Here is a 27,818-nt window from a genome sequence, read left to right on the forward strand (position 1 = left end):
AGTTAAGTTTTTTTTTCCCCTTGATTTGAACACCTGCTTCTGGGAAGTAACTGTCGCAGGAAATCTGCTTTATTTTACAATGTAGGTGCAGGGTTGAACTCTTCAATATTCTTTAATGGTTAGGTAGATTATTTGCAACTTGTTTTCTATCACTTCTTATGCATGTCTCCTGATGAAAAAGCAAAACGTCAGTGGACTTAGTCGATATCAGAAAAGCAATGGGCTGCTTTTTTTTAAAGACTCCAAGAACTATTAATAGTTTTCTGTAATGTGATTTCTATGCACATAAAGCTGGTTGCATTTATTCAAGGTACTGGTTAGACAACAGCTGGAATTTATCTCTGCCTCAACTATTCAATACACTTGTCTTTGATGCGATTGATCCTGAGTTTAAACTCCATCCCAGAGACGTGAATAGGCTAGTTCCAGTGAAGGACCAACATCCCTTGTTAAATTTCAAAGGAGCTGGGGCATTCTCCATGCTTTCCTGGCAGGCACTTATCCTCTGACCAGTATCATTTAAGCGGTTTATCACACTGCAGTCTGTCGGGCACTATAAACCTGGTTCCCTCACAATAGTGGCTGCACTTCAAAAAAACACCTCACGAATAGTAGCAAGGCCAGAATGTGATGAATATGAAAATATTAAATTGTAATGGAAGTTGGTGGGGGCAGGGTGGGTATATTGTAGATACTGGAAAACATCCCCAGTGACATCTAACCCTTAAAGGCACAATGCAGAGTGCAATTAAAACTGAATAAAATTTATTGGCTTGGTGGCCGGATCCAACCACTTTCATTGCAATCTTCCTTGATAAATAAGATCTAAATGAAGCTTCTCTGAAACTTTCACATGAAACCACAGGCTCCTTAGAGAGAATAAAACACTACATGGACTTAAAATGTGGGTCATGAGGTCAGGTGTTTGGTTAATTAATGCAGATTGGGAACTGGACATAAATAAAATTTTTGCAACAAAAGGAAATGCATTTGGATATTGTTTTCATGTGCTTTATTGACATGGATACCCTGTGTGTAGTTAGCAGACCACAATCATGTAGATGCCAAGTCAACACTGTCTCCCTCAATGCCAGCAAGACTAAAGAGCTGGCCTGAGCTTTCTGGAAGAGGAGTGCAGCTCATTCCCATGTTTGGGAGTGGAAATAGTAGACAGTTTTATGGGAGTAAACATCTCTAATGACCTGCGTTGGTCTATCTACTTTGAAATGTCCAGAAACGCTCACCAACATCTCTACTTCCTCCGATACCTGAAGAAATTTGGCATCTGTGTCCCTCAATAACTTCTACAGATGTACCATCCAAAGTGACCTGTCAGGGTGCATCACTATGTGGTACGTGGACTGCTCTGTCTAAAGTTGCAAGAAAGGGCTGAGTGTGGTGAACACAGCCCACAGCAAAACAAACACGTCTCTCACACACACACACACACACACACACACACACACACACACACACACACACACACACACACACACACACACACACACACACACACACACACACACACACACACACACACACACACACTCAACCCTGGCCACACTCCCTTCTCCCTGTAGTGCGTGTCGAAAGAACCAAAGACTTGTTGATCCAAACCAAGGCTTTTATTAACTAAAAGACTGAGCGTATCACAAGTAGGTCGACCAGTCCAGAATGACCTGGTCTGGCTAGGAGCAATCCTTTAAGACCTGCCAGTAGGTGTGGCTACACTCTCAGCCAATCACAGTCATCCTACACTACCATCTGTACATATGTACATATATACATTGGTGATAGAATCTGTATTATCACACTCCCTCCTCTGTCGGGAACAAGGTTCACAAGTGTGAGATCTTGCACTACTAGATTCATGGACATCCTCATTCTGGATGCTCTAAAAACTCCTGACTGAACATCACACAAGTTAGATAATGTTGCCTTTGCTCTATTCCAACTGCACCCCATCTGTATGTGCATTCTGTTACTGTTGAAATATGTATTGGATGACTAGCTAAGCTGCTCAAAAAATGAATGGTCTCACTGAACCTCAGCCACATGACAAATTTCAGTTTGGGACTGATCCACTCATGCAGAAACTTACTTTCATTGTGCCTTTGAGGTTCACTCCTCACCCACACCCCCCACCTGAGCCCTTGTCCTGATATCCTCTGGCAGAGCAGGTGAAGGAAAGTTTCTCAATTCTGCAATGCCTATGTGGGATGCAGTGGCTGCATTTTTGCCAGAAATAAAACTATCCCCGGGCCATTGCAACGTGCCTGACATGTGTACCTTCTCAGGCAAAGTTTGACTTTTGAGCAGGAAATCTTTACTGCAAGTGTCTACTGAGACAGAATCCGTAACTCTGTTTACAGGGAAATTGGATATGAAGGGGAAGGATATATTTTTTTTAAATTCCTTTGCTGCATAAGTAAGGAAATAGGATTAGGGAAATGGCCGGATCCAACCATTTCCCAGTTGTAGAAGGAAGGTTGGCTCTTGCTGAATTCAGCTACCTCCTGTGATTTGTTAAACTGTGTGGCCCTACGATTGGGCAGGAGGAGTATGATTTAGTCATGCAGCTCATTTACAGGCCCTTCCTGCCCATGAGCCTTTGCAGCCTAATTAATCTTCTACCCCCGTACGTTTTGAAAGGTGGGAGGGAACAGGGGCACCCGCGGGAAACCCCCGCAGACATGAGGAGAATGTACAAACTCCTTTAAGTCAGCACCGGATTCGAACCCAGCCCACTGCCGCTGTATTAAAGTGGTGCTAACTGTGCCCCACTGTAATCCATGTGATATTTCAGCAATTGTGCCTTCAGTTCCCTTTGTGCACATGGGAGATGGTATGTTCTGCTGTGTGTCAGCTGAACTAAATCTCCAAGCTGGACAATGGCCTTTATGTGTTCATTATGCCTGGAAAGTTACACAGTTAAATCTCCAAGCTGGACAATGGCCTTCGAGTGTTCATTATGCTTGGAAAGTTAAACAGTTAATTTGCTGGTTCAACTCATTTCCAAATTCAAGGTACAAATGACTATATTTGTTGTGTCCCCCATTTTAGCATGTTGAAATAGTGATGGTTATGTACAGAAGATTTTAATGCCTTCTTTAGATTTCAGATTTATTGTTAGAGTACATACATGGCATCACATGCAACCCTGAGATTCTTTTATCTGCAGGTGAGGCAGAAATACCACTTATTGGTAGCGCAAAAGAAAAAAATACACAGCGCATAAAGTGCACAAGTAGGATCCTTAAATGAGACCCTGATTGCCTTTGTCATTGAGGAGTCTGATGGTGGAGGGGTAGCAGCTTTCCTGAACCTTGTGGTGCGAGTCTTGTGGCACCTTTACCTCTTTCCTGATGGTAGCAATGAGAACAGAGCGTGTGCTGGATGGCGTGGATCTTTGGTGATTGCTGCTTCCTCCGATGGCACTGTTCCCTGTAGATGTTCTCTGCTTCCTCCGATGGCAGTGTTCCCTGTAGATGTTCGCGATGGTGAGGAGGAATCTGCCTATTATGTCCTCGGCTGTGTCCAATACCTTTTGGAAGGCTTTACGCTCAGGGGTTTTGGTGCCCCCCGTGATATAGCCGGTCAGCATACTTTCCACCACAACTTTGTAGAAATTTTCCAGGGTTCCTAATTTCATACAAAACCTCCAAAAACTCCTCCTGAGGTAGTAGGCTTTCTTCAAAATACCATTAGTGTGTTGGGTCCAGGAAAGATCCTCTGAGATAGTACGCCTTTTCACACTGCTGTGTAAAATGGAGATTCCCGGGAACTCTCCCATGTGAAAATGGAAAAATTATCCAGGTCCAGGGCCATGGATCCGGGTAATTTCCCTCGACCACCCTCTTACTGCGATGTGTATCGGCAAATGGGCAAAGAGGGGAAACGTCATGATGTTAACGCTTGCGTGCTGTGTCACATGGGCGATGAAAATAAAGAATTATACAACAGTAATTCTGACAACAACAGCCATTTCAGGGCCACTCTGGCACCTGGTGGCAGTGGTTCAATGCAGGATCAATGGTCATCCTCGTTACCCATAATCCCCCCCAAGCAACTGAAACCATTCTGCATTTCCCAGAGTGGATCCAGGTTCATGAGAGATTATGGGTTACAAAATCAGCCATTGATCCCACATTGGGCTGCCATTGCGACATGCAAAAGCAGCCCTGAGGCAGCAGGGGAGGGGCGATGGACAGCTGGTGGGGGAATGGATAGCCATAGCCGGGGTGGGGGGGGAGCAATGGTCAGCTGGGGGCAGAGGATTGTTGATGGATGGCTGGGGATGGTGAGGTGGGTGGAGATGGTCAGCTGGGGGCAGGGGGGAGAGGTGTCTCACTAAATGTTTAGACTATATCACCGAATCTGAATCTCATTCAATGCTGATTGGACAAATGGGTAAAGAAATGCTTTAAAGATGCATGCTTTCCCTTGATGGTGAAATAAGCACCCTGCATCTGGTTCACATATCAGTGAAGATCAATTTGAATGAACAATGGGGAGCAACATAAAGGTCCAATTCTGAGATTCTGAGAACCCTAGTTAGAGTAGCTTCTTACTCCTGTGAGTGCATAATGTCACATCCCGGGGGGGAGGGGGGCGGGAAACCCCTAAATTGCCAGGGAGGGCAAATGAGGAATTTGGATCACGATGTGAAAGGCCCAGGAGGTCCTGCCTTACTGGGAATTTCACCCAGGTACAAGTAGGATCACCGTTCCTGATTAGTTAGGTATTGTTTAAGGTGGGATGTGGGTGGAAAGAAGGTTTGAAAACCATTTGTATCTAATTGACTCGTTATGTGCACGGTTTCATAACTCCAAAGGAAATGGCCCAATGACAATTTTTCTCCAGCAAAATATTTCAGTCACAATTGGGTCTAGAGCAGTGATTCTTAACCTTCCCTTCCCACCCACATTCCTTAAGCAATCCCTTACTAATCACAGAGCACCAATGGCATAGGGAATTCTAAAAGTGGTAAGTGAGTGGAAAGGAAAAGGTTGAGAACCACTGATGTCATGCACACAAAATACACAAAATCTGTTTTCCTTTGTTTGCCTTGTCAAGACACTCAAAGAGGTGCCACTAGGCCAGAGCCATGATCACGATAAGAGAGAGGGAAGCAAAAGAGCATTCCATCGGAGACACCGATGGATCCTGTCTCCTCCTGTGTCGCCTTAACCTCCACATCCGCATGGCCTCCTGTCCATTCCAACAGTGAACCCGAGCTCCAGGTTTTCTGAGTCACCCTCCCCTGGTTCCCAACTCCAATGAAATCCAGCAACCATCAGGGCCTGAGGCCGCACCCCCTCCCCCATCACCTCCCAATAGCACCCTCACGAATCCTGGTCCATTCGTTGCAATGCTCGGAACAGTAAGTGGATTATTATTCACATTGCCAGAATCACTTGGAACCCAGATTGTTCTGGGCTTCAGATAGGGTTTGCAGAGTCTCCGTTTCTATTCTTTCCAATCAAAATCAGAATGGGTAAAGGGGAAGTAGAAGACCAGTGGGCATGCATTGAAGGTTAAAGATAAGTGATAGACAATAGGAACAAAGGAGGAAGGATGAGTGCTGGATATACATATCAGTTAGACGGCCTGAACATTGGAGGATTTAACCTTGCATGCAGTAGTGTAAACTCTGGCAAATAGTGCTTAAAAATCAACCAAAGTATAACCATTCTGAAGCCTGAGAGCATTTGGCATTTTTCCCAAAAAGCCACCGCATGTTTAATTGTGAGTGTCCAATTACCTGCTGTGAATGTCAAATCCACCCAGGTCTGCTTTGGAGCTCACAACTTGTCTGCTTCCTTTAAATCTTGTGTTAATTTGCTCTGCCAACTTGAGAAATTGCCAAGGATGTTGGCAAGACCTTTTCAAAACATCTTCTTGGGCTACAATTGTGATTGTCAGATGCCCCTGGCTATCCCAAACCAAAGGGCGCATCTTCAGGTTGATGCCCTGCTCCAACATTGCATGTCAGAAGCAATAACTCTTCTAGGAGACTGCCATTCAGAAAAAAACATCAAGTCCCAGGGAAATGCAGATGGTGGATTGAGTCGGGATTTGAGGGCCGACCCAAAAACGTGGCCTGGATAGTTAACCTATGTAGTGTCCTGGGTTCCTTAGCCAGCTGCTTGTCTACCCAGAACACTGGGCAAAGACAATGGCTTATTGTTCCATGGATGTTGAGTGTTTCCAGCATTTCCTGTTATTTGTAAAGTTGACAGATAGCTACATTCCTTTATCATGTTCGCAACCACAATGAAAAGAGAGAATGTAATTATACAATTTTATTCCACATAATATGTCCCAGACCATTGTGTACTTTTCGTGACCAATCTTTATGATGTACAAAATCCTGCAACTATTTCTCTCTTCTGATGGGTGCCTTTACTTCAAGTTTTGAGTTATTTAATGAAAAACTAGAAATGTCCAAGTTCTAAATGAGCTAGCTTTGATTTTTCAGGTGGTATCTCACACATTAGATGCAAGTTTCGAATTATGGGGGTTTTCAGTTGTAATTTCAAAAATTAAACTCAATATTTTTGGTGGATTTTTTTATATGAACTTTAAAAGTTCATAATTGCACAGAATTGTGGGTGTGGAGCAGATAATTTATCAAAGACAGGACACATTTATTGGTTGAATCAAAACCAAACTATGCAGGTCAATAAACAATGACCATTTGTAAGAAAAGGATCGGAAAGATGCGGTACATTCAGAACTGTTATTCTCTATTGACTGGAATATAAAAGTAAATGAATTCTGATAATTAAGATTAGAGATGTTTTTTTTTTTTTTTTTTTTTAATTTTTTATTTTTCACACCATAAATCACAATAGCCATGATATACACTTTTTCTTTTCCACACATTTACAGTGACTTTTTCTCCCTCCCCCCTCCCTCCTCCCAAGCCACCCCCCCATCCCTCCCCCCTCTCATCCATTTTAGTTATACAATCTAGGTTGCATTAATTCAGTTAGACAATGTTGTCATTCAACAAAAATACACCAGAAATTCTACTGAGTCCATTTTTTTCTTCTCTTCTCCTTCCATCAACTTAGGTAATGTTTGTTCCCGGTAGGTTTTCGCTATTGTATTTAATGTAAGGCTCCCATACTTGTTCGAATATTTCAATATTATTTCTTAAACTATATGTTATTTTTTCTAATGGAATACATTTATTCATTTCTATATACCATTGTTGTATTTTCAAATTATCTTCCAATTTCCAGGTTGACATAATACATTTTTTTGCTACAGCTAGGGCTATCTTAACAAATCTTTTTTGTGCATCCTCCAAGTCAATTCCAAATTCTTTATTTTTTATGTTACTTAGGAGAAAGATCTCTGGATTCTTTGGTATATTGTTTTCTGTTATTTTATTTAATATCTGATTGAGATCATCCCAAAATTTTTCTACTCTCTCACATGTCCAGATTGCATGAATTGTTGTTCCCCTTTCTTTTTTACATCGAAAACATCTATCAGATACTGTTGGGTCCCATTTATTTAACTTTTGCGGTGTAATGTATAGTCTGTGTAACCAATTATATTGTATCATACGCAGCCTCGTATTTATTGTATTTCTCATCGTTCCAGAGCATAACTTCTCCCATGTTTCCTTTTTTATCTTTATATTTAAATCTTGTTCCCATTTTTGTTTAGTTTTACCATTTGTTTCCTCATTTTCCTTTTCTTGCAGTTTAATATACATATTTTTTATAAATCTTTTGATTAACATTGTATCTGTAATCACATATTCAAGGTTACTTCCCTCTGGTAAACTCAAGTTGCTTCCTAATTTATCTTTCAAGTAGGATCTCAGTTGGTAATATGCCAGCGCTGTATCTCCCGTTATATTGTACTTATCTCTCATTTGTTCAAAGGATAAGAATCTACTTCCTGAAAAACAATTTTCTATTCTTTTAATCCCTTTTTTTTCCCATTTTCTAAAGGCAAGGTTGTCTATTGTAAAAGGGAGTAGCTTATTTTGCGTCAATATTAGTTTTGGTATTTGGTAATTTATTTTATTTCTTTCTACATGTATCTTCTTCCATATATTGAGGAGATGGTGTAATACTGGAGAAGTTCTATGTTGTACCAATTTTTCGTCCCATTTATATAATATGTGTTCAGGTATCTTTTCCCCTATTTTATCTAATTCTAGTCTCGTCCAGTCTGGTTTTTCCCTTGTTTGATAAAAATCTGATAGGTACCTTAATTGTGCGGCTCTATAATAATTTTTGAAGTTTGGCAATTGTAAGCCTCCTTGTTTATACCATTCTGTTAATTTGTCTAGTGCTATCCTCGGTTTCCCCCCTCTCCATAAAAATCTCCTTATTATTTTCTTTAACTCTTTGAAGAATTTTTCTGTCAGTTGTATTGGCAATGCCTGAAATAAGTATAGTATCCTTGGAAAAATGTTCATTTTAATACAGTTTATCCTTCCTATCAGTGTTAGTGGTAGCTCTTTCCAATGCTCTAAATCGTCCTGTAGTTTTTTCATTAGTGGATTGTAATTGAGTTTATATAATTGGCCTAGATTTTTGTTTATTTGCACACCTAGGTATCTTATTGCCTGCGTTTGCCATCTGAATGGGGATTCCTCCTTAAATTTTGAGAAATCCGCGTTATTCATAGGCATTGCTTCACTTTTATTTACGTTTATCTTGTATCCCGACACTTCTCCATATTCCTTCAATTTCTTATATAGTTCTTTTATTGATAGTTCTGGTTCTGTTAAGTACACTATCACATCATCCGCAAACAGACTGATTTTATATTCCCTGTCTTTTATTTTTATTCCTTTTATATTATTATCTCTTCTTATCGATTCTGCTAGTGGTTCTATAGCTAGCGCAAACAATAATGGTGATAGTGGGCATCCCTGCCGCGTTGACCTGCTTAAGTTAAATTGCTTTGATACATGTCCATTTACTGTCACTTTCGCTAACGGTCCCTTATATAATGCTTTAATCCAATTAATATACTTCTCCGGTAAACTGAATTTTTGCAATACTTTGAACAAGTAATTCCATTCTACTCTGTCGAAGGCCTTCTCTGCGTCTAAAGCAACTGCTACTGCCGGTGCTTTATTTCCTTCTACTGCATGAATTAAGTTAATAAATTTACAAATATTGTCTGTTGTGCGTCTTTTTTTGATAAATCCAGTTTGGTCTAAATTTACCATTTTCGGTACCTGTTCTGCTAATCTGTTCGCTAATAGTTTAGCTATTATCTTATAATCTGTGTTTAGCAAAGATATTGGTCTATATGACGCTGGTGAGAGTGGATCTTTCCCTTGTTTTAGTATCACTGTAATTATTGCTGTTTTACATGAATCTGGTAAGTTTTGTGTCTCATCAATCTGGTTGATTACATCCAGGAGGGGCGGTATTATTAGGTCTTTAAATGTTTTGTAGAATTCTATTGGGAGTCCATCCTCTCCTGGTGTCTTATTATTTGGTAAATTTTTTATTATCTCTTGTATTTCTACTGTTCCAAATGTTTCTGTTAATTTATTTTGTTCCTCTATTTGTAGTTTTGGTAGTTCAATTTTAGTCAAAAATTCATCTATTTTCCCTTCTTTCCCTTCGTTTTCGGTTCGGTATAATTGTTCATAGAATTCTCTGAAGTTTTCCTTAATTTCTTTTGGATTATATGTAATTTGTTTGTCTTTTTTCCTTGTTGCCAATACCGTTTTCTTAGTTTGCTCTGTCTTAAGCTGCCATGCTAGGATTTTGTGTGTTTTTTCCCCTAGTTCATAATATTTCTGTTTTGTCTTCATTATATTCTTCTCCACCTTATATGTTTGTAATGTTTCATATTTTATTTTTTTATCCGCCAATTCTCTTCTTTTGGTTGTATCTTCCTTTATTGCTAATTTTTTTTCTATGTTTATTATTTCCCTTTCCAACTGCTCTGTTTCCTGATTATAGTCCTTCTTCATCTTGGTTGCATAACTTATTATTTGCCCTCTAATGAATGCTTTCATTGCGTCCCATAGTATAAACTTATCTTCCACTGATTCCGTATTTACTTCAAAGTACATTTTTAATTGTTTTTCAATAAATTCTCTAAAATCCTGTCTTTTAAGTAGCATGGGGTTTAATCTCCATCTATACATTCTTGGAGGGATGTCTTCTAGCTCTATTGCCAATAACAGGGGTGAGTGGTCCGATAATAGTCTAGCTTTATATTCCGTTTTCCTAACTCTCCCTTGTATGTGGGCTGATAACAGGAATAGGTCTATCCTTGAGTATGTTTTATGTCTAGTCGAGTAGTATGAGTATTCCTTTTCTTTTGGGTTTTGTTTCCTCCATATGTCCACAAGTTTCATTTCTTGCATTGATTTAATTATAAATTTGGTTACTTTGTTCTTCCTGTTAATTTTTTTCCCCGTTTTATCCATATTTGGATCCAAATTCAGATTGAAATCCCCTCCTATTAGTATGTTCCCTTGCGTATTAGCTACCTTCAAAAAGATATCTTGCATAAACTTTTGATCTTCTTCGTTAGGTGAATATATATTAAGTAGATTCCAAAGCTCTGAATATATCTGACATTTTATCATAACATATCTCCCTGCTGGATCTATTATTTCCTCTTCTATTTTAAATGGCACATTTTTGCTAATTAATATAGCCACTCCTCTTGCTTTTGAATTATACGATGCTGCTGTTACATGTCCTACCCAATCTCTCTTTAATTTCTTGTGCTCCAATTCAGTTAAATGTGTTTCTTGGACAAATGCTATATCTATTTTTTCCTTTTTCAGTAAATTTAGTAGTTTCTTCCTTTTAATTTGGTTATGTATTCCATTAATATTTAGAGTCATATAGTTCAGCGTAGCCATTTTATATTTTGTTTATCTTCTCTTTCCGTTTTTCCATCATTACCTTTCCTCCTTTTCCATTTCTGTTTTCTTATTTTCAACTCTTTACCAGACAACATTCCTACAACATCCAACATTTTCCTTATTCTCCTATTTCTATCTTCTTTATCCCCAATCTCCCCTTCCCCTCCTGAGTTGCCCTTTATCCCTTGTCGGACAACCACATCTCCCCTCTCCATTTGGATTTGCGAATCCACTCGCAAGCGTCAACTGATTTTGCAGTGACCGCTCTTTTCCCCCCACCCAGCCCCCCCCAGAAAAGATTTCGTTTTTTATATGTCACAAAGGTCACTCTTTTAGTTCCCTCCTTATTCTCTCTATTCCATTACCTTCCCTTATTAATTCTTGTCTATACTTTCTATGTTTTCCTCTAATTACAGATACTTTCACATATGCCCGTTGTCTCTATTCACTCTTATACCTCTTTACCCGCATACATATCAATCGTGGTCATTTTTACCCTCCTTACCCGTCTTCATCCCTCAGTCTATTTTTGTCTTTACCCACATACATATCAATCGTGATAATTTTTGCTCTCATTACCCGTCTTCATCCCTCAGTCTATTTTTGTAATTGTTCTGCAAATTTTCGTGCTTCTTCTGGATCCGAGAATAGTCTGTTTTGTTGTCCTGGAATAAATATTTTCAATACCGCAGGATGCTTCAGTGTAAATTTATATCCTTTCTTCCATAAAATCGCTTTTGCTGCATTGAATTCTTTTCTCTTCTTTAGGAGTTCAAAGCTTATATCTGGATAAATGAAGATTTTTTGCCCTTTATACTCCAGTGGTTTGTTGCCCTCTCTTACTTTTTCCATTGTCTTCTCCAGCACCTTTTCTCTTGTAGTATATCTTAGGAATTTTACTACAATAGATCTTGGTTTTTGTTGTGGTTGTGGTTTAGGGGCCAATGCTCTATGTGCCCTTTCTATTTCCATTTCTTGCTGTAGTTCTGGACATCCTAGGGCCTTAGGGATCCATTCTTTTATAAACTCCCTCATATTCTTGCCTTCTACATCTTCCTTAAGGCCCACTATCTTTATGTTATTTCTTCTGTTATAATTTTCCATTATATCTATTTTTTGGGCTAGTAATTCTTGTGTCTCTTTAGTTTTTTTATTAGATTCCTCCAATTTCTTTTTTAAGTCTTCTACCTCCATTTCTGCTGCTATTGCCCGTTCTTCCATCTTGTCCATTTTTTTCCCCATTTCTGTTAAGGTCATATCCATTTTATTTATTTTCTTTTCTGTGTTGTTTATTCTTCTTCTTAAATCATTGAATTCCTGTGTTTGCCATTCTTTAAATGACTCCATGTATCCTCTAACAAGAGCAAGTACCTCCTTTACCTTGCCTATCTTTTCTTCTTCTATTTCCCTGTACTCTTCCTCTTCCTCTTCTTCTTCCTCTAGGTTGACCATCTGTTGTTTCTTTGCTGCCCTTTCCTCCTCTTCTTTCTTGTTTCCATTGTCTTCTGTGGTGTCTTCTTGCTGCAGGTGTTCTGCAGCTGTCGTTGCCGGCTGTGGAGATCGACTCCCCAGCTGGTCCCCCCTCCCGTCGGTGTGTTTTTTTGTATGCGCATCGCGCATGCGCGAGGAGTCGCGCATGCGCGGTTGCGCACTTTTACTCGGCTCTGTGAGCCATTGTTGTAGTTCTCTTTCTACCGACCTGAGGTAGTGGGGTCTTCTCTCCACAGCGGGCCTCTTCGGACAGGTAAGGCCTTTACCTTTTTCCTCCGTTGTCTTCTCTTCCTCTCTTCTTTCCGTTGATTTTGATTTTTCTCCTTTTGTCTCCATCTTCTTTCCACCTTTATATTCACTTTTCTTTAACTTGTATTTCTGTGCCTTTGTATTTTCTCTCGTTTTTCCCGACTTTTCTGGAGAGGGCTGGAGTTCACCGTCCGGCCACTACTCCATCACGTGACTCCTATCCCAAGATTAGAGATGTTTAAAGTGAGGGTGAGGGTAACATTAATTGATGTTCAGCAATTAAAGAACAAATCTTCTCTGCACTATATTATGACTATACAATGAAATCCAGTACCACTGAGTTTTCTGGAATTGACTTCGGAAGTGGAGTTGGAGAAGCAGATACAGATTTTTGTGTGTTTAATTCATGCGACTGAGAATGAATTTCAGTCTATCAGTCAAAATGCCCTCTTCACCCAAACAAATCCGTTAAATTTGAAACACCTTGATCAGATCACCTTTCAACCTTTCGTTCACAAGGGAATACCAGTATGGTTTATGCAGCCAGTCCTTGTCACTTAACTCTTTAAACCCTAGATCATTTTGGCCAATTGGTTCTGCTGCTTGTTCATGGGACACAGCTTCCAAAACGAGGCACAGCTCCAAAAATGATGCACATGCTCCAAAAATCAATCAGCCCTGGACTCTTAGACAAACGATCTGTGACTGCCTCCCTTTGCAATCTTTTATCTATTACTCTTTGGGATTGCTTTTCTGACTGGTTTGTGTAGTTTGACTTCATGAATCCTCTTGGGATAGTTACCTTCTGTGTGAAAATGTGATGGGTTCATAAATGAAGAGCCTGTGGAGTCTTGACATGGAACATTGTTTATTCCTCTGCCTTTGCAAATGCTTGACTCACTGATTCCTTCAGGCAGTTTTTTTTTGCTGTATCTTCATTCTCTTGTGTTTCTTAGAACATAGAACACTAAAGCACAATACAAGCTCTTCGGCCCTTGATGTTGCGCTGATGCATATATTCCTCAAAAAAAATGAGACCCTCCCTATGCCCGAACCCTCTATTTTTCTTCCACCCGTACACCTGTCTAAAAACCCTTTTACGCGACCTCTTCAGTGCGGGAATATTGCGCCACCCCTTTAGTGTAACAGTTCTGAACACGGAATAGGGGTGGGGGAGTCATTGCAGTCCCACCTTTAAGCTGGCAGCAGAGGTAGCCACAGCTTTGAATTTATGTCTGTGTAAAAAGGGCGATCCAGCAAGGTGGGACCAGGATGGGAAAGGATGTGTATGTTGTACGTCACACTTCATGCCACAAGTCCCACCCTGTCTGCTCCCAGAATGCTGAATTACTGTGTAAAATGACACAATGGCCCACTATTATGCTGGCATTGTTTGGTTCAGTGTAAAAAGCAAAACAAGCTGAATGGCTGGTCTTCTTTATGGCAGAATTGTGGGATCACTGTGTAAATGTCCCTACTGTTTCAGCCTCCAGCACCATCCCCGGCAAGGCATTCTACATACCCACAACTCTCTGCATGGGGGGAATATCTTACTCCTGACGTCTCCCCTAAACCTCCTTCCCTTTGCTTTGTTCTTCTCTGAGAACAATTGACTTCGAGCCTCAAGGAGCATCAGAAGCCTGTTTGGCTGCTTTGCCATGTTGGATCCTGGCTCCTGGTGTCTGTGGTGGGGGTGGGGGGGGGGGGGTGAGTAACAGTCCATCCAGCAGGAAAGGCAAGGATTCAAGGAATAAAGTAGGAGCACGAGTTGGCCACTTGGCCCTTCGAGTTTTCTCGACCATTCAGTATGATCTTGTCAGATCTGCCCAATACATCAACTCACAGGCAGAGAAATCCAGAGATTCGCCACCCTCAGCAAACATAAATTTCTGTCACCTCGGCCTTAAATGACTAACCCCTCACCATACAACTATGTCCCACAGAACAACTCAGCATAGAAACAGTCCCTTCAGCCCTTCTAATTTCTGCTATTTTTCTGCCTAGTCCCACTGACCTGCACAAAGTCTGTAGCCCTCCATACCCCTCCCATCTATGTACCTGTCCAAATTCTTCTTAAATGTGAAAATTGAGCCTGCATTCACTACTTCAGCTTCCACACTCCCACCATTCTCTGTGTGAACAAGTTCCTCCTCATGCTCCCCCTAAACTTTTTCCCTTTAATCCATGTCCTCTAGTTTGCATCTCAGCTATCCTCAGTGGAAAAGCTTATCTACATTTACTCTGTCTTTCCCCCTCAAAATTTTAAATACCTCTATCAAATCTCCCCTCATTATTTTATGCTCCAGGGAATAAAGTCCTAACCTTTCCCTGTAACTCAATTCCTGAAGACTGGACAACATCCTAGTAAATCTTCTCTGCACTCTTTCTATCTTATTGATATCTTTCCTGAAGTTAAGTGACCAAAACTGCACACAGTGTCTTAAACAACTTTATCATAACATCACAACTCCTGTACTCAATACTTTGATTTATGAAGGCCAATATGCCAAAAACTCTTTACAACTCTGTGTACCTGTGATGCAATTTTCAGGGAATTACTTATCTGTACTCCCAGATCCCTTTGTTCTACTGCACATATCAGTGCCCGTCCATTTACCGTGAATGTCCTTTCTTGGTTTGTCCTTGCAAAATGCAACGTCTCACACTTATCTGTATTAAAATCCATCTGCCATTTTTCAGCCCATTTTTCCAGTTGGCCCAGATCCCTCTGCAAGCTTTGAAAGCCTTCATCACTGTCTACAACACCTCCAATCTTAGTGTCATCCCCAAGCCATCATCCACCACCACTCTCTGGCTTCTCTTCTATAGCCAGAATCCAGTTTGCTACCTCATCATGAATACTGAGCTTCTGAATCTTCCAGACTAATGTTCCATGTTGGACCTTGTCAAAGGCCTTACAAAGGTCCATGTAGACAACATCCACAGCCTTTCCTTCATCAACGTTCCTGGTAACTGCTTGAAAAACTCTATCCTATTGATTAAACATGACCTACCATGTACAAAGTCATGTTGACTATTCCTAATCAGTTCTGGCTTTCAACATAATTGTATATCTGAGCTCTTAAAACATTTTCCAATTATTTACCTATTACCATCAACAGGCTCAGTGCTCTAGAATTTCCAGGGTTACTTTTGGAGCCATTTTTAAGCACCGTGAGCTACCCTCCAATCCTCTGGCACCACACCCGTGGCTAAGGACATTTTAAATATTTCTGCCAGAGCTCCTGCAATTTCTACACTAGCCTCCCTTGAGGTCCAAGGGAATATCATGTCAGGCCCTGTGGATTTATCCACCCTTATTTACTTTTAGACTGCAAGCATTTCCTCCTCATTAATGTGTTCTGGTTCCATGACCTCACTACTTGTTTTCATAACTTCCCTCAACTTTGTGACAATTTCTTGAGTGAATACTAAGGCAAAAAAAACATTTAAGGTCTCCCCCATCTCTTTTGGCTCCATACATAGCCGACCACTCTGATCTTCAAGGGGACCAATTTTGTGCCTTGCAATCCTTTTGCTCTTAATATATACCTGTAAAAACCCTAAGGATTTTCCTTCACATTGTCTACCAAAGCAACTTCCTGTCTTCTTTTAGCCGTCCTGATTTCTTTCTTGAGTTTTTTCTACTCCTCGAGTACCTCATTTTCTCTGTGTTGCCAATACCTGCTGTACACCTCTCTCTTCTTCCAAACCAGATCCCCAATATCCATCAAAAAGCAAGGTTCCCTCTGCTTGTGTTAATTTTGCTTTTAACCTTGACGGGAGCATACAAACTCTGTCCTCTCAAAATTTCACCTCTGAAGATCTTACATTTCCCTCTCACATCCTTTCCAGAATCCCAATCCACGCATTTAGGTCCTTTCTCATTTCCTCAAAATTAGCCGTTCTCTAGTTTAGAATTTCAACCTGAGGCTCAGATCTATTCTTCTTTGAAATGAACTTGAAACTGATGCCCTTATGATTACACTGACTGAAAATGTTCCCCTACACATACTTCTGTCAGCTGTCCTGTCTTGTTCCCTAATGTGAGATTCAGTATTTTATTCTCTTTAGTTGGTACCTCTTTATATTATTTTTTTTCTCTTTTTATTAATTTTAAGCATCCAATAAAGAAACATAAGTTATAGAATGTGAGGTTACAGATTAAAAATGAATATCTTTGGCTTGGGTTCGCGGATGAAGATTTATGGAGGGGTAAAGTCCACGTCAGCTGCAGGCTCGTTTGTGGCTGACAAGTCCGATGCAGGACAGGCAGACACGGTTGCAGCGGTTACAAGGGAAAATTGGTTGGTTGGGGTTGGGTGTTGGGTTTTTCCTCCTTTGTCTTTTGACAGTGAGGTGGGCTCTGCGGTCTTCTTCAAAGGAGGTTGCTGCCCGCCGAACTGTGAGGCGCCAAGATGCACAGTTTGAGGCAATATCAGCCCACTGGCGGTGTCAATGTGGCAGGCACCAAGAGCTTTCTTTAGGCAGTCCTTGTACCTCTTCTTTGGTGCACCTCTGTCTCGGTGGCCAGTGGAGAGGTCGCCATATAACATGATCTTGGGAAGGCAGTGGTCCTCCATTCTGAAGACATGACCTACCCAGCGCAGTTTGATCTTCAGGAGCGTGGATTCGATGCTGTCGGCCTCTGCCATCTCGAGTACTTTGATGTTGGAGATGAAGTCGCTCCAATGAATGTTGAGGATGGAGCAAAGACAACGCTGGTGGAAGCGTTCTAGGAGCTGTAGGTGATGCCGGTAAAGGACCCATGATTCAGAGCCGAACAGGAGTGTGGGTATGACAACGGCTCTGTATACGCTAATCTTTGTGAGGTTTTTCATTTGGTTGTTTTTCCAGACTCTTTTGTGTAGTCTTCCAAAGGCGCTATTTGCCTTGGCGAGTCTGTTGTCTATCTCGTTGTCGATCCTTGCATCCGATGAAATGGTGCAGCCGAGATAGGTAAACTGGTTGACCGTTTTGAGTTTTGTGTGCCCGATGGATATGTGGGGGAATGAATATACATCATAAACAAACAGTAATTGATTCCGCACAGATAATAAAAACAGCAGAAAGGATATATGATCAAAACTTTCTTTGGCTTGGCTTCGCGGACGAAGATTTATGGAGGGGGTAAAAGTCCACGTCAGCTGCAGGCTCGTTTGTGGCTGACAAGTCCGATGCGGGACAGGCAGACACGGTTGCAGCGGCTGCAGGGGAAAATTGGTTGGTTGGGGTTGGTGTTGGGTTTTTCCTCCTTTGCCTTTTGTCAGTGAGGTGGGCTCTGCGGTCTTCTTCAAAGGAGGTTGCTGCCCGCCAAACTGTGAGGCGCCAAGATGCACGGTTTGAGGCGATATCAGCCCACTGGCAGTGGTCAATGTGGCAGGCACCAAGAGATTTCTTTAGGCAGTCCTTGTACCTTTTCTTTGGTGCACCTCTGTCACGGTGGCCAGTGGAGAGCTCGCCATATAACACGATCTTGGGAAGGCGATGGTCCTCCATTCTGGAGACGTGACCCATCCAGCGCAGCTGGATCTTCAGCAGCGTGGACTCGTTGCTGTCGACCTCTGCCATCTCGAGTACTTCGACGTTAGGGATGAAAGCGCTCCAATGGATGTTGAGGATGGAGCGGAGACAACGCTGGTGGAAGCGTTCTAGGAGCCGTAGGTGATGCTGGTAGAGGACCCATGATTCGGAGCCGAACAGGAGTGTGGGTATGACAACGGCTCTGTATACGCTTATCTTTGTGAGGTTTTTCAGTTGGTTGTTTTTCCAGACTCTTTTGTGTAGTCTTCCAAAGGCGCTATTTAAACTAATCCTAAACTAAATAAAGTAGCCTGACCCCTTAACCTGATAGTGGGAATTAGAAGTTGGGGTGCCTTAAAACAATAAAATTCAATAATAAACAAGGAAATGTTCTGTAACATAAATTAGAATAGTTGACATGAAGGGTAAAACAATAATCAACCATATCGTATTAAAGTGGATTTAAAAACATGAACAACATTCATCAACGGGTGCCACATTCTATCAAACTTAATATCAGTATCGGTTTTAGTACCTCTCATCTTCTCTAAGTTTAAACAAGCTAAAGTTTGGCACGCCCACTGGACAAAGGGTCGTGGAATCAAATCTTTCCACCCAAGTAAAATAGATCTTCCAGCCATAAGTGTTGTGAATGCAACAACAATGGCGATTGGATGACGACAAATATCTGCCTTCCATCACCACTCCAAATAATGACAAATCTTTTTTGGAACAAAAAAAAACAAGGGATGGAGGGTTGGCTTTGCCCAATTTTAGATTTTATTATTGAGCTATTAATATTTGCTATGTTACTTTTTGGATTCAGTATTCTGATAAGTTAGATTGCCCTCTATGAGTAACTTGGGAATTGAAATCAATTAAGAAATGTTCTTTAGTATCATTGCTTGGAGGCTGCACTTCCTTTTTTTTAAACTAAGGTTAATAAGGTGATAGAGAGCCCCATGGTTAAACATACTTTACATATATGGTATCAATTTCACAGATTTTTTTTGACTGAAGAATTTCTCTTTATCCAGTTTTATACCATTTAGTTGCTTTCTGTCGCTTTCATGGATCGATCAGGCCTTTTCTAATTAGAAAATCCTCCATCCTCACTACATTCTACAGAGAATGTATCAAGAGCATCCTGTGCAACTGTATCACCACCTGGTTTGGAGGCTGTACCACCTCGGTCCGCAAGACCCCAGAGGATAGTGGAGTTAGTGGAAAAGATTATCAGGGCTCTCTTCCTACCATGATGGATATCTACAATGCAGGGGAAAGGCAATAAACATTGTGAATACTCCACACACCCCTCATGTAAACTGCTCTCCCTTCTGCCATCTGGTAGGAGGTACCATAGCACTTGGGCCCTGACGTCCAGATTGGGCAACAGCTTTTTTCCCCTCAAGATATCAGACTCCTGAATTCCCAGACCACATGTGAATAGTGTACCGTGGACTTTTACTGTATACGTCTTAATATTTTAATATGTTTAACTTCTCTTCTAACTTATATTTATGCAAATATGCACCATGATCCTGGACAAAGGCTATCTCATTTTTACTGTGCGAGCATAGAATGAATGACAAATAAAGGTGACTTGACTTGGAAAGAGAAAGGTATCAGTTGGAGATCTTCTTTGTTGATGGTTGTTTCATGTCTTTTGAGCAACTTTTAAATTTAATCTTCCAAATTCAATTTTTTAGATATTTGCTGAGTAGAAACTTTTTGAATGCCCAATTAATAACTTTGCCCCATTCTCAGAAAATTGATGTTGTTGATGCAATATTTCTTTTGTCTCCTTCCCAGAAGGGCTTAATTGCTCACATTTAAGATATTATATCAAAATTATGTCAGGTTCCAGATGATAAGATTAAAAAAGCATGGGAACAAGATTTACAATTAACTATTTCTGATGATTTGTGGGAAAGGATTTTTATGCTTGTTAATACATCCTCAATATGTGCCCGTCACCCTCTCATCCAATTTAAGGTTGTTCACTGGGCACACTTGTCTAAAGATAAATTGGCATGAATATTTCCAGATGTCAACCCCCTTTGTGACAGGTGTAACAATGGGGTGGCATCATTAGTTCACTTATTATGGTTTTTCCCTGCATTGGAATCTTATTGGAAATAATTTTTTAACACTTTATCTACAATTTTAGGTAAATCCAATAATGGTACCTCTATATATTGAGTTAGAAAACTTTCCTGAACAGATTTAACAAACTCCTTTTTACAGTTTGGGAGACCCAGTCAATATGTTAAAATCTCCTACTATCACAACTTAATATGTCCTGCAGCTTTCTGCTATCTCTCTACAGATTTGCTTCTCTAATTCTTGTTGAGTATTGGGCATGCCACTCCCCTACTCTCATCCCCATCTCTCCCACCACCCCCCCCACCCCATTCTATTGTGTGCAAAACAACAGAAGCCCGGAACGTTGAACTGCCAATCCTGCTCCTCCTGTAACCAAGTTTCATTAATGGCGACAATGTCATAATTCCATGCGCTAAGAGCATGCCAATCCATGCTCTAAGCTCATCTGCCTTCCCAACAATATTCTTTGCATTGAAATAGAGACACTTGAGAAAATTTACACCACACACAACCCGTTAACTTCTAACATTACAAGCAGTTTGGAGATTCTTCCACTTATGAAAACAATTGAATGTCTACATTGTCATGCCACTCAGTGCTGTATAAGTTTGAATAACATCACCCCTCATTCTAAACTCCAAAGAATTCAGATGATGCTATTTAGCTTCTCATGATAGGATTCCTGACCTGATTAACTGGTGCAGAATTTCCCAGTGGTCCAAGTACTGGTAGAAAGCACTTTCCATTCTCTCTCAATCTAGGTCAGTGGTTTTCAAAGTACTCCCCTAAACTTTAAGTAATCCCTATACATGAATGCTCTGTGATTAGTAAGGGTTTGCTTAAGGTTGTATATAAGTGGAAAGAAAAAGTTTGAAAACCACAATTTTAATCATCTCTAATTGACTCATTATGTGCACCATTTCATAACTCCAAAGGAAATGGGCCAATGACAATTTTTCTCAAGCAAAATATTTCAGTAATAATTGGGTCTAGAGCAGTGATTCTCAACCTTCCCTTCCCACTCACATCCCACCTAAATCCCTTACTAATCACAGAGCACTGATGGCATAGGGATTACTTAAAGTGGGATGTGAGTTTGAAAACCACTGATCTCAGTGATGTCCATATTTGTTTCATGGTAATCCTCTGTTAATTATAATCTACGGAAATATAATACAGTACTTGCTCACATCACACTTTATATATTGACAATGTATCAACATGCAGAATAAACATTGTGTATGTGTTTGTGTGAAATCCAAAAGAAAATGGGTACTGTATTTTTTTTTAATTTACTCGATAGACATGGCATAATAACAGCCCACATCATCCAAGTACTCTCAACTGGCCAAATAACCCACCAACCCGTATTTTGAAATGTGGGAGGAAACCAGAACATCTGGGGAAAACCCATGTGTAAAAACTCCTTGCAGACAGTGGTGGATCTGAAAGCAGGTCACTGGCACTGTTATGTCCTCACTTCAACCATGCTGCACCAATGTATTTACTTTTCAATTAATGCAAGAAACCCAACCTCCATATGTAACTATGGGCATGTGTATGCTTTGATTTTTTTTTGGTCAGAGCCGACCTTCACTTGTGTGTCTCCTCTGCTAATTGGCCTTCCTTCTCGTTACAGATGGGGACTTACAGATCTGTATGCATAATGAGCCAACCTGTTGCACAAAGAGAATGGAAGAGAGGTACCAAGTAGTGGTGCGCAGAGAGGTCCTACAGAGCATTCAGTTCCTGAGCTTTGAGCTGAAGTACAGAATTGAAAAGAATGGCGTGGCTTTCCAAGGTAGGAACATTGCAATTGATAAACAGCCAGAGGTGATCCAGGGCCACTGGGTAATGGTCTGCCTATGCATTGGGTGCTCTCCTTATACACTTGTAAAATGGTTGTGGGAATCTCTGGTTGAGCAGAAACCCACTGCTGGAGGATTTTTGTGGGTCAGGTAGTTCTATAGAAGACTACAATACAGTACAGGCCCTTCAACCCTTGATGTATCCATGAAGGGAAAGGGACAGCTCTTGTTTTGGATCATGTGTAAAACATTGCCTATCCATTTCCTCCATGCGTGACCCACTGAGTTCCTCCAGCATTTTGTTGTTTGCTCAAGATTTTGGGATTTGCAGTCTCTCACGTCTCCATTTGTTGATCTACCCGGGTTTTAGTGGAAGTACATCCTGACAAACACCTGGTGTGTTCGATGGCTGTTTTTAAGGTGAGGAATTTCTGACCAATTTGTCACTAGTTAGGCTTGGATAACCCCTTCAGAATCAGAATTTATTGTCATGAACATGTCAGGAAATTTGTACTTTTGTGGCAAATATTGCTATAAATCAAGTTTCAAAATAAATAATTAGTGCAAAAAAATAGTGAGGCAGTGTCTGTGGTTCATTGTCCATTCAGGGAAGGACCTGTCCTTGTGCCACTGGGTGCTTGTCTTCAGGCTCCTGTACCTCTCTCCTGATGGTAGCAGTGTGGAGAGGGCATGGCCTGATTGGTGGGTGTCCTTGAGGATAGGCTGCTTTCTTAAGACATTGCCTCTTGTCGATGTCCTCAATGGAATGAGGATTGGTGCCCGTGATGTCACTGGCTGAGTTAACAAGTCACTGGAGATTTTTCTTGTCCTATCCAGACAGTGATGCAACCACTCAGACTGCTCTCCATGGTACACCTGTGGACATTTTCAAGAGTCTTTGGTGACTTACCATATCTCCTCAAACAAATTATTGCTGCTAGCGAGCCTTCTTCATGATTGCATTGATGTGGAGCCGCCAGGACAGGCCCTCAGAAATGTTGAGCCTCAGGAATTTGAAGTTCTTGACCCTGTCCATTGCTGACCCCTCGATGAGGACTAATTCATGTTCCCCTGACTTCCTCCTGAAGTCCACAATCGGCTCCTAAGTTTTGCTAACTTTGAGTGCAAGGTTGTTGTTGTGACGCTGCTCAAGTAGTTGATCTGAGTCCCTCCTGTCTGCTTCCTCATTGCCGTGGTGTCATTCATCAGCAAGTTTGTAGATAGCATTGGAATTGTCCCTGGCCACACAGTGACGGATGTGGAGAGAGTAGAGAAGTGGGGGTAAGCATGCATCCTTGAGGTGAGCCTGTGTTGATCATCAGCGAGGAGGAGACGTTGTTTCCATTTGTACAGACTGTGGACTTCTGATGAAGAAGTCAAGGATCCAGTTGTAGAAAAGGGTGAAGATGCCCAAATTTTGGAGCTGCTGAGCTGCAATGAAGGAATGGAGGGTGTTGAAGGCTGAGCTTTCATCAATGAAATAGTAGCCAGCTGTTGTCTAGGTGATGCAGAGCTGAATGGAGAGCCAGTGACATTTCATCTGCTGTAGAACAATTTTGATTCAGTGTTCATCTTCTTTTACTCTTGTCACTCTGAAGCCACTGTATGTTGAGGTCTCCATTGAAGGAGGAGCAGCGTGGAATTGCTCAACAAATTCAATTAAGTTTCAGGACTTCCTTACCACCTCTCCTGATGGTAAAGAAAATCCTATTGCTGGTTCCATTGTTTCTGTGCCCCAAACGAATGATCTTTGTCTGTCCCTTCAGCTAGCGCAAGCCCTGTGCCCATGACACATGTATTCATGGAGGTTGCTTTGGTCTCTTTTGGTCTGGCCAAGATCCTCAGAAGTCTTAAGCCAGTCGGCTGTATCAAATTGAACTGGACAAGAAGGGTCTCCTGTGGGTAGTGAAAGGTCTTGAGCCCTGGTTTGTGGCCGTGGAGATCAGGACATTTATTATTTTGTACGTGGGGTTCATCTTTAAAAGGGATCCTTCCTTCTTGCTTCCTCTTCCTTTTCCCCCACCCCTCTCCTCCCTTCACTGTCCTCAGCATCCAACTTGCATGACCAGTCCCTATCTCATGGAAGTTCACATCCCTGACCACCCCTCCCCCAACCCTTGTAGCGTGCCAGGTGGTTTCTGGACCCTTATCTGATGCTTCACCATCTTTTGTCTGACTTCATGGGTTCTCCCTTCCTGCGACTGTCTCCAGATCCCTTCCCTAACCATCCTGCTCCTCTGCTCCTTGTCAGAGAGGGGGCCCATCTTTGAACATGTGCAAGACTTGACCTTGTGCACAATGGTGTTTAGATTCTGGATGAGCCTCTCACAAAACTGGCAAAGCAATGCTTTTAAGTGTCTTTCTCACTGCTTCTGAACTTCTAGCCACCCACTGACTTGACTGATCCCTGTGTCTTGTAACTTGGGAGGAAATTGTCAGATGTTGGAGGAATGCAACAAAAGAGAAAAAATTAAGACAATTTAATTACATTTTTAAAGGGTAGATTTAATAGGCTCTTTCATAAAGCAAAATAATCTGACTGTAAAGGCAGAGATTCTCTGCCCTCACGTCGGAACTTACCTTCATGAATGCTCCCCGACTGGCTCCAAGGCGCTGATTCCAAGACCTCTCCGAGGTAGTGTTAGTGGTGGGGTGCAGCGCTCCACCACATATCATGTAGATATTGCTGGGGCGGGCTGGTGACGCCACGGTGATGACATCAACCTTCGACACACCTCACTTTTCTCTCTTCCGTTCATTCACCCCTCTCCCTCCATGACCCCCTAAGCGCAGGGGGTGGCCAATGGGGGCTATCAGGCAGCGGGCGCTGGGCCATCAGGAGGTGGCCAGGGCAGGCTGTGGCAGCCGCGCCAACCGCTCCAGCCTCCAGCATCTCATCAGGCCGCTCGTCGGCACCAGCGGCTCAATATTCAGCAGAACAATGGCCGTCTACCCTACCCATAATCAGACCGGTTCCAGCTGTGTGGGGGATTATGGATAACAAAGCCAGCCATTCCTCTGTGCGTATGCACAGCATCATGGCACCAGTAGCCACGTTTCCTGAACACTGCATCAACACCCCAGCCATGTCCAGGCTTTTCTGGGCCTGCACGAAATGGTAAGAAATACCTTTTCATTTGGTGGCCGACCATGAAAAGGCCTAATGGTTTGCATGTGATGGGTGTGACTAATAATGAGTCAGTATGTACTAAAAGCTGTTTTTATCCATTCATTAGATAATTTGCACACACTGATGAACAGTTTTTAAACTGACTCTTGATTTTTTAGTTAAAACACAATGTAAAGTGACTGTAACATTTCCTCTTGTCTGATCTGGTTCAGTTTGAGTTCAGGAATTTGTAGTGCAGAAGGTAAATTCTGGTGAGCAATGCCCACGTAACTGTTAAGGCAAACCAGCAGCATGCCCCTCCACAAAACTGTGCAGTGGGGCAGCTGATTGGTTGGAGTAGCATTGTCCAACTGTGGACCCTGCTCCGCAATGCTAATCACACGACTCCCTCCTCCCCAACATTAGTTTGAGGGTGAGCTTTGAAGACGTAACACCCCATCGTTTTACTTGTGGCTAGTGGGTGCTGGTGTGGATTCCGTACCTCCCTGCCAGAGACTGATTGGTTTCTGGGCGCCCTCCAGAAGCACATTTTCAAGGTGCAATGCCAGTGCATTGTCCACCGTTTACAGCTGGGAATTTTCCTGGGTTCCTGACCCTGGAATGCCTGGTTAAATTACAGCTATGCCTGCACAGTCTCACGCTGCAGTGAGAAGATTCGTGATATGATAGGTGTAATGAAGCTCAGCAAGACCAAATTTCCTCTGTCTGAAAGCTGCACTTGATAAGCTACAGAACACCAGCAGTGAAACAGACAGGAAATACATTAAAATTTAGATATGCGCACTGTATATATTTTTACAACTATCCACGTCCTCAAATAGCTGAGTGAGTTTTGACAGGACTGCTCAAGCTGTTATAATTTCACATTTGTTTTTGACAGAAACTGCTCCTATGCTTTTTAGGTTGTTGTTTTGCTCCACCTTAACGTTAAAAGGATAGTTGGGTCATGAGGGCTTGAGCTCCTGCGGCTGGCCACTGAGTGCTCTCGTGTCCTGTCAGTTACTGGGAGCACAACAGGGAAACTGGATGTTATCTAGCAGGTCAGGAAGATGGGCTCCTTTATAACCAATCAGGCTGAAGGTCCTCAAAACCTGCCTCTGTCCAAATGCCACCTTCGAGTTAGTGATCAATTGTTGTTGGAATGCACCCTGTAACATTTTGCTGTATTGTAGGCACAGGATGTGTTAATATAAACAGCTATATCTGTGTGCACAAAATACATTGCTATTCATGGAGGGGCACATTATGCATGTATCATGAGAGAGGAATGTTTAAAAGGGGACAGAAGATTGAAATAATTGTTCAGCTAACCTTGGGATTTAAAGCTGCATTCACTTATCCAAAATTCACAAAATTTTTAAAACATGTGACATACAGCTTGATAACAGACCCTTCCGGCCCATGAGCACATGCCACATTAATCTACCGACCCGTACGTCTTGAAGGGTGGCAGGAAACTGGAGCACGCAGAGAAATCCCATGCAGACACAGGGAGAATGGACAAAAACTCCTTGCAGGCAGCAGATGATTTGAACCTGGTTCGCTGGCACTGTAACAGTGATGCACTGACCGCTACGCTCACCGTGCTGCCCTGTGGGCCGAGTAACTCCAGCTCTTGGTAGTTTTCTGGACTTTCTAGCGCAAAGGTGAGGTCATAATTTCCAGCACTGAGGAGGCCTTGTGTTTTGCTCTTGTCGCTCAGCAGCGGGGACAGGTAAACAGAGATCGCCCTGCTTGTGCACATCAGACCCTGATTTCAGAATGATAGAATTTCGAACAGTTTGACACTGGACCAGGAACTTTGGCGCACTGTGTCTGTGCTGACCCCAGTGCCAAATTAAATAAAATCCTATCTCCCTGCACATGGTCCATGTCCCTCTGTTCATTCCCTGTAATTATCCCTGACTATAGACCCTTTCAATATTCGTCATCATATTTGACTTCACTGCCTCCCCTCGCAGAATATTCCAGGCACCTACCACTTTCTGAATATTTGAAAGAAACATCTCCCATATCTGCTTTGAAGTTATCCCTCTCACCTTAAATCTTTGCAATGCAATTTTTTTGTCCTTTCCATGCTGGGCCAAAGATTCTGATTATCTATGTAAGCTAACCCTCATAATTTTATATACTTCTATCAGGTCTTCTCTCTGCCTTCATGCTCTATGTAAACAAACCAAATTTGTCCTGCTTTGCAACTTATACACGCCAATCCTGGCAGTATTCTGCCGAATCTCCTCTGCATGCTCTCCTTGTACAGGTACACAATCCTTTATCCGGACATCTAAAATCTGGAAAGCTCCAAAACCAGCAAGTGGGGAGAGAGATCGGCAGGGCGAGTCAGGCGGGCGAGAGACAGGCAGTGTGAGTCAGGCGGGTGAGGGGGGAGACTGGCAGCACGACTCGGGCAGATGAGAGACGGACAGTGCGAGTCGGGCCGGTGAGAGACCGGCAGCACAAGTCAGGAGGGGGAGAGATGGGCAGTGTGACTTGGATGGGCAAGAGACAGGCAGCGCAAGTCAAGCGGGTGAGAGAGCGGCAGCACAAGTCGGGCGGGCGAGGGGGTGGGGGGGAGACGGCAGCGCGACTGGAAGGGGGTGGGGGTGGATACTGCACCACGATTCAGGTGGGCTTA

General features: G+C 42.1%; 1 protein-coding gene across 3 annotated transcripts in view; it reads left to right on the forward strand.

The window, feature by feature from the left end:
* The window catches only part of LOC138742229 (glypican-5-like), a 641,419-nt gene that overhangs the window by 57,137 nt on the left and 556,464 nt on the right, over positions 1–27,818 (forward strand). For all 3 annotated transcript variants that reach the window (XM_069896343.1, XM_069896341.1, XM_069896342.1), the window contains exon 2: positions 21,885–22,046. In XM_069896343.1, coding sequence (XP_069752444.1) covers positions 21,885–22,046 — 162 coding nt within the window. The remainder of the gene's footprint in view (positions 1–21,884; positions 22,047–27,818) is intronic.

The sequence above is a fragment of the Narcine bancroftii genome, chromosome 9 (assembly GCF_036971445.1).
Source record: "Narcine bancroftii isolate sNarBan1 chromosome 9, sNarBan1.hap1, whole genome shotgun sequence".
NCBI classification, from domain to species: domain Eukaryota; kingdom Metazoa; phylum Chordata; class Chondrichthyes; order Torpediniformes; family Narcinidae; genus Narcine; species Narcine bancroftii.